The sequence below is a fragment of the Peromyscus leucopus genome, chromosome 9 (assembly GCF_004664715.2).
Source record: "Peromyscus leucopus breed LL Stock chromosome 9, UCI_PerLeu_2.1, whole genome shotgun sequence".
NCBI classification, from domain to species: Eukaryota; Metazoa; Chordata; class Mammalia; order Rodentia; family Cricetidae; genus Peromyscus; species Peromyscus leucopus.
In genome coordinates, this window is record NC_051070.1 from 70,170,921 (window position 1) to 70,181,030 (window position 10,110).

Genomic DNA, 10,110 nt, shown 5'->3' on the forward strand with positions numbered 1-10,110 from the left:
TGTCTGGTGAAGGATTATGAACAGTGAGGATGGGTAGGGTTAGTGTAGGTGGACAGAGTTGAGTTTGGTGGTGAGTCTAGTCGTCCAGGTTGAGGATGGGGGCAAGAGTGCTCATTGCATCTGGATATGTTTGTTTGAGAGAACTGAAAGTCTCTACCTGAAAGAGGGTATGCCAAAAGATGTGCAGGAAGGCAGGTGGTTAGACACCACATGTACCTTAGCAGATAGCGGGTGTGTGGGAAGTTGCTGGTCTAGTGCATCTCCCTAGAGAGTGGTGGTCCTTGGGTTGCAGGGATAGGTTGGATAGTGCTGTAAATCTGGTGTATGCCTAAAGGAGAAACTAAGGGTGTATAGATGGATGGGTGAGGTTGGCAGGGTGGGTGGAGTTCAATTGGAAGGGTCTACGTACTTCAGCTAGGGATGGAAGTTATGGTTGCTTGGTCGGAAAAACGAAGCTAACAGCATGGGCTGGACATTCCTACCTAAGTGAGGTGTATGGAAATGGTCACAGGAAGGCAGCCAAATAATCAGTCTCAAAGCTGGGGACATAGATCAGTGGCAGAGTTATTTCCTTGGTTGAATACTAAATAAATTAAATGTTCTGCATTAGGAAAATACAACACTTATATATTTACCTAATAACAATCTTTCAAATACATAAAGCAAAAACTGACTGAGCTTCAGTAGAAAGAGATCATTTAACAATCACAGTTGGAGACTCCAGTAACTTACTACTAATAATAAATAAGAATACTGAAAAGAACAAAAGAAAATAAAGTATAACAACATTATGAAGCAAGGAGAACTCACAGATATTCATCCAGTCAAGATCATGTTTTTAAACATGCAGAGACCACTCTTCAGAACATGGCAGGTTCCTAGTTCAGGGAAACTCCAAGGATATGAACAGGACTTAGGCAGGTGAGGGAAAAATATACCATAAGTGCTGCTCACATCTGTTTAACAGCATAGGAACATTTGGGGATGTTTTCATACTGCATCAATAGGTCAGGTGCATGTGTCTGCCCTTGCTGTGGCCCACTGTTGAAGCATGATCTTAATAATAAAAACCTGGAGTCAGATTTTGATGGGGAAGGCTGAAAGATCAGAGAAGCAGAACAGCCAGGCATCTGAGAATTCTTACCTCTACGAATCCTCAGACAGAATGGGGCTGAGATCGTGTCTTCACCCATTTTATATTCCTGTCTCTACCTCCCTAGTACTGGGATTAAAGGTTTGAGTCTCCACTGAGTGGCTCTGTTTCTATTTTACACTGGTTCAATCTCTTGTAGCCCAGGGTGGCCTTGAACTCCTGATCTTCCTGCTTCTTCCTCCCAAGTGCAGGGATTAAAATGTGTGTTTCCACTTCTTGGCCCCTATGGTTAACTAGTGGCTGGCTCTGCCCTTTGATCTCCAGGCGAGCTTTATTTGTCAGAACACAAACAAAATATTGTCCAACACACTGTGGTCAGGACTGAATATGCTTGAGACACAACTAAGCTGCATCACTGTCCACAGCAGATTTGTGTGGATGACTGCCTTTGCCTTTCTTTCCCTTTGCTCCTTACCCTTTACAACTTTAGCAAACTGTGGCATAAATGATCATGTTGATTGAGTATTCTTATCAGCTTCTCTGTTAGTTCTAAGTTGAACATTTCTGCTTCAGAAGGGAGTATATATTAAGAAACAAAGATAAAAAAAGATAAAAGGGGCATTAAACTAGACAGATGTTGTGGCTTCCTGGTGTCTTGTGACTGGTTGGGCCACACCCACCCTGCTGAAGGTTTGTGTACTGGCTGCAGGTGTGAGGGGAGCACTGTGCACTCATAGCACAGAAATAAGTGCCTGAGTCTGTGGTCTGAGAGGAGGAAATGTACAACGAGCTGCGACGTTCTTGAGTGAGTGTCGTAGATATCAGTCTTCCACTCTGCTTTGTTCCAGAAGGATTGTAAAACAGGCTCTTCAGATGTCCCCCAGGACTTTGGTGAAACCACTGCATTTGGGTTGCAGAGATGGAAAAGTTGCACTGCAGCTCTGCACGCTCTCCCTCCTGCAGAACCAAGGACACAGGACTCTGCTCCACTTGTTGACCTTTCACCCCTGGTTAGAAACAGAGAAAGAGACACAGATGGGGTCACTGAGCATCCACAGAACCCTGAACACACCCCATGTCCTCTGAGAAGGTGGGAGCTCTGCAGGACTCCTGGTCTGCTTCCCCACCCTCCATGTGCTGACAGAATCCTCTCTGTCCCTGAATGTGGACAGCCAGACTCACAGCAAACCTGGGTGCACAGCAGCCCCAGCAGAGAGCACAGCAGCCTCTCCATGGTGCTTGTGTGGCTGCTGGAGACAGAAGCAAGGAACCAAGGCCTGGGCTGTGGTGTCAGGATGACTGTTGAATGTCCCTCCTCCTGCCACCAGTCAGCTCCACCCAGGAACCCTGCCAGGCCAGACACTGCAGAGTTCCCTCCCAGCCTTCTGAGCCTGAAGCTCCTCCCAAACCAGACCTGCCTGAGAGTCTGGGTGGAGTGCAGTGCGGGGGTGGGTGTGGGGGTGGTCCTTTTTTGATGACATTGGGATTGTAAAACATATGAGAGACCTTAGAGGAGAAAGGCACCAGTTTCTCCTAAGAAGAAAATGTCTCACAACTGTATCAACAAGAGCCTGGGGAATGGTATAGAAAGAATAGCTACATATTATATCCAGAAAATAGACGCCTGCTCTGACTAAAATATCTTTACTGACCTATGAATTAATTTAAAGGAGATGCTCCAATCAAACAGAGTAACAATATTATAATTATTATGTAAAATAGTTCCTTTTCTTGGAACAGATAAAAATATTTACATTGGACACTCCTGCTACAACCAAGGTTTGTGGTAAATCTTTTTAAAGGACCCATAAGGGGAAGGTGGAGTGGGAAAAACAGGTCAAAGTCCCTAAATAACAGAGTGGCAGGGGCAGCAGCTCTGGTGTGCTAGAGCACATGGTGACTGTAGGGACAATGCACCGTGCATGCATTTGTAACAATAGAGAAAGGGTTTTAAAGTTTTAGAGAACATGTCAAATCCCTGAGAGTGCCTGAAACTGGGACCCTGGCCTTTTACTCAGCAAGTCTCAGGTGGTTTGTGTCCAGCTCTGTCCTTGTGACTCAGGACAGAGGATTACCCAGCTCCCTCAGTCCCCGCTGTCAGAGGATCCTGAGGTCGAAGGAGTTTCCATCCTTCCTGCATGTAGTCTGAAAGCCCTCCATGCCAGAGACAGGCTGGCTTCCTGGTGTGAGCTTCAGGAGGCTCTGGAGACCCAGGTGAGGCTGTTGCACATGCAGGTAAGGACCCCGAGGGACAAGGGATGAGTAGCTGCCCCTCAGCTCCAGAGCAGCTGCTGCAGATGCACAGATGCAGCTATCACGCTAGGGCACTGCTTGAGCTCTGCAGCATCAGTGCTGTGTAGAGAATTCAGCCAATAGGAAAGTCTCTGTTCAGAGTGAAACAGCACAGTGTTCCTTCTGTGAAGACAGACTAAAGCAGAGTGACAGTCACAGAGCATTCTAAGGATGCACAGCAAGGTCACCATGGTGAGCAGGCAGCTTCTCACTCCTGCCTGGGAGATCTCCAGAAAACAAATAAAACCAGGACACTGAGAGAAGTGTACAGAGGCTGTTCTGAGCTTAAGAATACCAAGATGATAGGGAGCTCAACAGGACTGGCAGGAAAAGCCATTCTTGGCAATCAGCCTTCCTCTGGCATCTGAGAGTCTTCCTCTGTTGCTGTCTAAAATATGCTCAGTCAGGACTCTTGCTTTAGCAGTAGAGAAAGTAGGTTTTTGCATCTTTCTTTTAATCTACAGACAAGTCATTTCCTATTTAGAAACAGTGTCCCCTAGGGGGCAAATTTACCAAATAGGAAGTTCACAATTTTGCTGTAATTGTCGTTGTCTGATTAGTTTTGTCAACATGACACAAACCAGAGTCACCTGGGAAGAGGAAACTTCAATTCAAAAATTGCCTCCATCAGGTTGGCCCGTGGGCATGTCTGTGGGACATTTTCTTGATTAAGGATTAATATGGGAGGGCCTAGGTCACTGTGAGCCTTGCCATCCTGGATTGTATAAAATAGAGGCTGAGAAAGCCATGGGAAGCCAGCCAATACACATCATTTCTTCATGGTTCTTCTTCCATTTCTGCTTGGATTCCCTGCCCAGACTTTCCTCCACTACAAGCATCAGTTGTAGTGGAGACCCCAGCACGATGAAGATGTCATGACTACTGTGGATGACCACCAAGACTGCAGCAGTTATGGGGTGGAACTTGCCCACCTATAGGACTTTTAAAGTTATACGATGCTTTGTATTATGATATTAATGAGATCTTAGAAATAACAAGAAAGGAAAGGTTGTTTTGAATAGTGATGTCTTTGCCTGTCACATTGATAAGGAGTCTATTCTACAGTAGATTTTGTCAACTTGATACAAACTAGAGTCACCTGAGATGAGGGAACCACAATTAAGTATTTTCTTCCTTCAGATTACCCTGTGGACATGTCTCTGGATTAGTGATTGATCTGGAACTGCCCAGCTCATTGTGGATAATTCCACTCTTTGGCAGTTACCTGGTCCTAGCTTGTATGTGAGAGCAAGTTGAACAACCACAAGAAGGAAGCCAGAAAGCAACATTCCTCACTGGTTATACTTATTTTTTAATTTTTACATCCTGACCACAGCCTTGCCTCCCTCCTCTTCCCCCACTCTTTCTCCCATCTTCCTCCCTACCCCCCAGCAATGTACCCCACCTCCATATTCACTCAGAAAGGGCATTCTCCTGGGCATCAGCAAAGCATGGTCTATTAAGCTGCCATAAGGCCAGCCAGGCACCTCCCCCTATATTCAGTCTGGGCAATCCAGCATGAGGAATAGGTACCCAAGAACCAGCCAAAGCACCACCAAAGTAGCCCCTGCTTTCATTATCAAAAGTCCCACACATAGACCAAGCCACATAACCATCTCATATATTCAGAGGGCCAAGGTCAGTCCCATTCAGGCTCCCTTGTTGTCGAATATTATTTTAAAATGTGTTACATTTGTTTATGCTGTGGAATATTTGTTATAGATGCAAAGGTGTGTTGTATTCTTTTATGTTGCATTTGTTTAACTGTAAATCTGTGTTACTTTGCCTGTCTAAAACACCTGATTGCTCTAATAAAGAGCTGAACCTCCAATAGGTAGGCAGGAAAGAGAAATAGGTGGGGCTGGCAGACAGAGAGAAGAAATAGGAGGAAAAGACTAGGCTAGAAAAAAAAGAATAGCAAGGAGCAAGAAAATGATAAGGAGAGGGGATACCAGGGGCCAGCCACCCAGCCACCCAGCCAGTCATAGAATAAAAAGAAAAGCAAATATATAGAATAAAGAAAGGTAAAATACCCAGAGGCAAACCATAATTAAAGAGAAATGGGATAATTTAAATTAGAAAAGGTGGCTAGAAACAAGCCAAGCTAAGGCCAGGTATTCATCAGTAAGAATAAGTTTCTGTGTGTTTATTTGGGAGCTTGGTGGCAGACCCCCAAATAGGAAAAAAACAAAACAAACAAAACAAAAAAACAGTTACATTTTGATGTACCAATGTGAGGCTCAAATATGCACATAGGGCCGGAGAAAACTAATAAAAACAAAACAAAACAAAAAATGGATAAGGCTTCTTTAGGAAACTCTGCCATAGAGCAAAGCACTTAAACAGTCTTTTTCACATTAAGCAGAAAAAATTAAGTGAACACCTGTGACAGTGCAGGTCACTGGCATTCCAGAGTTGGGGACTGAATGCAGTTCTTGGTCACCTACCTCTGACCAGGCCCGCAAGCTTTAAGCTTGGCTCTCAAAGACCCAAGAAGTTGGCAGAGCCAGTCACTACAGCCATGACAGAGGTTCTAGCTGCTGCAGCTTAGCAGTTTAAAGGCTCACAGGTCAATAAAAGAGTAGAGATATACAGTAAAAGAAGTCCAGATGGAAAAAACTCTAAACAGGTTCCAGTATGTTTAAAAATGGAGGTTTAAGAAAGAAAGGAAAAAAGATATAGACAGTAATAGAAAGAAACAATAGTTTAAAAATAATAGTCTTTAAAAAGACAAGTAAAATTATACATATATACATAATACACACACACATATATGAACAAGCTGTGTAGAGACAGAAAATACACAGGAAGTCTCGATCTCATATGTTGCTGTATTCATCTTGAATTTTTTGTTGCTGATAAGCAAATGACAGCTGTCAAGAGACATGGGATTGAAAGAGGGACTGATGAAATAACCCAGCCTAGATATTTTAAGAATGCCTTGACTTTAAAGTGGAAAACAAAAAATGTATTTGTCAAATGGAAGTAAAAAATGCCTTGGGGAAGAGTTTTTGCTTTTGTTTCCACAGGGTGTGGATTCCTTCAGGATTAATATGGATCAGGTTTGATTGGAGGAGACCTCCTGAATCTCAAAGGTTACAGCTGGTCTTCCTAGGACTTGGGCAATATCTCAATCTTCTCATGGACCCCTAAAGATGCCTTCATCCATGAACAATAGGAAATAGTCTAGAATAGATGGTGCCCACACTCCCAAGTGATGGGGTGGATGGTTGTTGGTTATTTGGTGGGTTATGGATGTTTGTTATCATTTAGGGGACACTTGAAATATAGGATAAAGAGACAACTACTAATCTCAGATATTTTACATTGACAAAGATTTTGGTGTATTGATACATATTTAACGTTATTTTTGTTATATTGCATATATGTTTCTCCTCAGACTCCCAGGACTCAGATGTTTGTCCATGAGTCTCTGAATCTGCCTCTATCAGTGACTGTATGAAGACTCCCTGTTAACAATTGGGGTAGTCAATAGTCTGATCACAGGGAATGGCCAGTTCAGGCTATGCATCCACTGCTGCCAGGAGTCCTAGCTGGGGCTATCCTTGTAGACTCATGGGAGTTTCCTTTGTATCTAGCTTCTACCCAACTCCACAAAGCCCCCCTTTCTAGTCATCTCTTTCAACATGCTCCTCCTCCACACCTCCCCCCAACCATGTCCCTCACTTTCCCATGCCTACCCACCCCCAGTTTACCTAGGAGATCTCTATTTGCCCTTTCCATGTAGATGCATGTGTTTTCCCCCTTGGGCCCTTCTTGTTACCTAGTCTCTCTGAGGCTGTGGATTGTAGCATGGTTATCCTTTACTTTATAGTTAATATCCACTTATGAGTAGATACAGCGTTTGTCCTTCTGGGTTACCTCACTTAGGATGTTTTTTTCCAGTTCCATCCATTTGCTTTCAAATTTCCTAGTGTCATTGTTTTTGACAGCTAAATAATAATATTTTGTAAATGTACCACATTTTCTTTATCCGTTATTTGGTTGAGGGGCATCTAGGTTGTTTTCAGGTTCTGGCTATTACAAATAAAGCTACTATGAACATAGTTGAGCAGGTGTCCTTGTGATATGATTGAGTACCTTTTGGGTATATGCCCAAGAGTTGTATCACTGGGTCTTGAACACATTGGCACAGGAGACACCTTCCTGAATAGAATACCAGTCACACAGACACTAAGATCGACAATTTATAAATAGGACCTCATGAAACTGAAATGTTTCTATAAGGCAAAGGACACTGCCAATGGGACAAAAAAGAAGCCTATGGGAAAGGATCTTCACGAATCCCACATTTGACAGAGTGCTAATCTCTAAAACATATAAAGAACTCAAGAAACTAGACATCAAAAAAAAAAAAGAAAGAAAGAAAGAAAGAAAGAAAGAAAGAAAGAAACAAAGAAAGAAACAAAGAGAGAAAGAATCCAATTAAAAAAATGGAGTATGGACCTAAACAGAGAATTCTCAATAGAAGAATCTTAAATGGCAGATAAACATTTAAAGAAATGTTTATCATCCTTAGCCATCAGGAAAATGCAAATCAAAATGATGCTGAGATTCCATCTTACACCTGCAGAATGCCCAAGATCAAAAACACAGATGACAGCTCATGCTGGAGAAGATGTGGAGAAAGAGGAAATCTCCTCCATTGCTGGTGGGAGTGCAAACCTGTTCAGTCACTTTGGAAATCAATATGATGGTTCCTCAGAAAATTGGGAATCCTTGGTTCTGCTTTAGTTCCTTCCTGGAGTTCCTGCTCTGACTTCCTCAATGGTGGGCTATAGTCTGTAATCAGAAATAAATGCATTCATTTCCAAGTGGCTTCTGGTCCATGGTTTATCATAGCAACAGGAAAAGTGACTAGGACAGTCATATATCAAGGAAAATATATTTTCTAAGGTGTTAAGCTTGTGACTTCAAAAATGTTATGAACTGAAAATGTGTGCAAAAAAGCTTAGAGTGAGAAAAACACAGCATCTTAATATATTTTAAAGGAACCTACCAGAAATACCACAGTTCAGAAAACTGTGCAACATTCTTATTGCTAAAGTTCTAAACATCATCAAAATGCACCTGAGTAGAAATTTGATTGATGGTGCTAGGAATAAACATGGCATTTCTTTTTTTCTCTCCATAGGAAGTATTATAAATGTGCTGTCATATGAAGACCTGATTAAGAATTATGGAGTCCAAAAAGAATTACAGAAGTAAATCAAGTAAACAAGACTATTATAGCAGGCCTGAAACTTAAAATTTCCAGTTCACTGCATTAACTCAAAGTCAAATTCAACATGTGTCAAACCTACTAGGGACTTAGTTACCTATGCAAAAGTCTTTTTCCCATTCTTATGAGATGTGACTTAATTCAAGGAATGACACTTGTCATATAGTAGGTGCTGCCCACAGAAGATTATGCCAGGCTTGCACACCAGGGGGCAGGAATCATGAGCATCACCTTCCATTCTACTACCACAGTTCTAGTTCAAGCAAGGTATTGTGTGTATTAAATTACGTAAATAAACATATTGGTGAATCAAAATAATTATTGTAAGCCTTAACAGGTACCGTTTAGTGAAGCAATTTTATGCCAAAGGAAGAACATAAAGGACAGAATCCTCCTCAGATCAACCAGAGTGCACAGTGTGGCAGCAGTGAGTGAGGGTAGAAAAGAACATTGGAAGCAGCTAGGGAAGGGAAGATACAGATTCCAATACTGAAAACTGACAGGAAATAAACTATGGCTCTGGGTTAAGTAACCAGACACAATGTAATACAGCTAAAGGCTGTACAATAATGAAAAAAAATGTTAGTCATATAATTCAGTCCAACTCAGACATTCACTTCAGCCAAATCCAAAACATGTTTATGGCCACTTTATCATCACCTAGAAAATTAAAGTTGTGCCGGGCAGTGGTGGCGCACGCCTTTAGTCCCAGCACTCGGGAGGCAGAGCCAGGCGGATCTCGGTGAGTTCAAGGCCAGCCGGGGCTACCAAGTGAGTTCCAGGAAAGGTGCAAAAGCTACACAGAGAAACCCTGTCTCAAAAAATAAAATAAAAAAAAAGAAAATTAAAGTTGTAATAATTGGCATCAGCCAATTCTAAGTGTACATAAGTTCATTAAGTTGTATAGATTTTGGATCTGGTTAATTTTGGTGTGTGGAGCTTATTTATTTGAAAGGTTTTAAAAGTTTATAAAATGTGAAATGAAATTGTAATAAAGAAGAATTTTGGGGAAAAACCTTCAAAATATTTTACTTTTAAAAACAATATAAAAATCAAGACCATGTGCACATACCACTGGGCTCTTCTTGGGCCTAGACCTCAAAGTAAGGGACTCTGAAGGATATGCTTCATTTATCCTACATCAAATCTTTTAGATCATTTATCACCTACATGATCCCAAAACAAAAATTTAATATATCAGTTTATCACATTAATACCCATAGTCATATTACTGATTTTTTAACATGAGGAAGGCTAGCACTGAGACAAAATAATCAACTTTTACAGTCTAAGCTAATGCGTAACTTATTCATTATCTTATCAGTGGACTCTAGGACACCCATTTCCTGGCTAGAGTGAAGAGTTTAGCAATTAGCATAGATGTACAGGTATTTATGTGGTATATTGACTTAGGGTCTATTGGACATATGTCTGAGTCATATAGATGGGTCATATGGCAATTCTAATTTTAATTTTTGCAGAA

The 10,110-nt window shown here is 41.8% G+C and overlaps 1 gene segment (V, D, J or C); it reads right to left on the bottom strand.

Moving 5' to 3' along the window:
• Positions 1–1,714: 1,714 nt before the first annotated feature.
• LOC119088453 lies at positions 1,715–2,362 on the bottom strand. The segment is given in 2 exon segments: positions 1,715–2,100; positions 2,276–2,362. Coding segments are annotated over 2 exon segments (438 nt in total).
• Between the last annotated feature and the right edge of the window lie 7,748 nt (positions 2,363–10,110).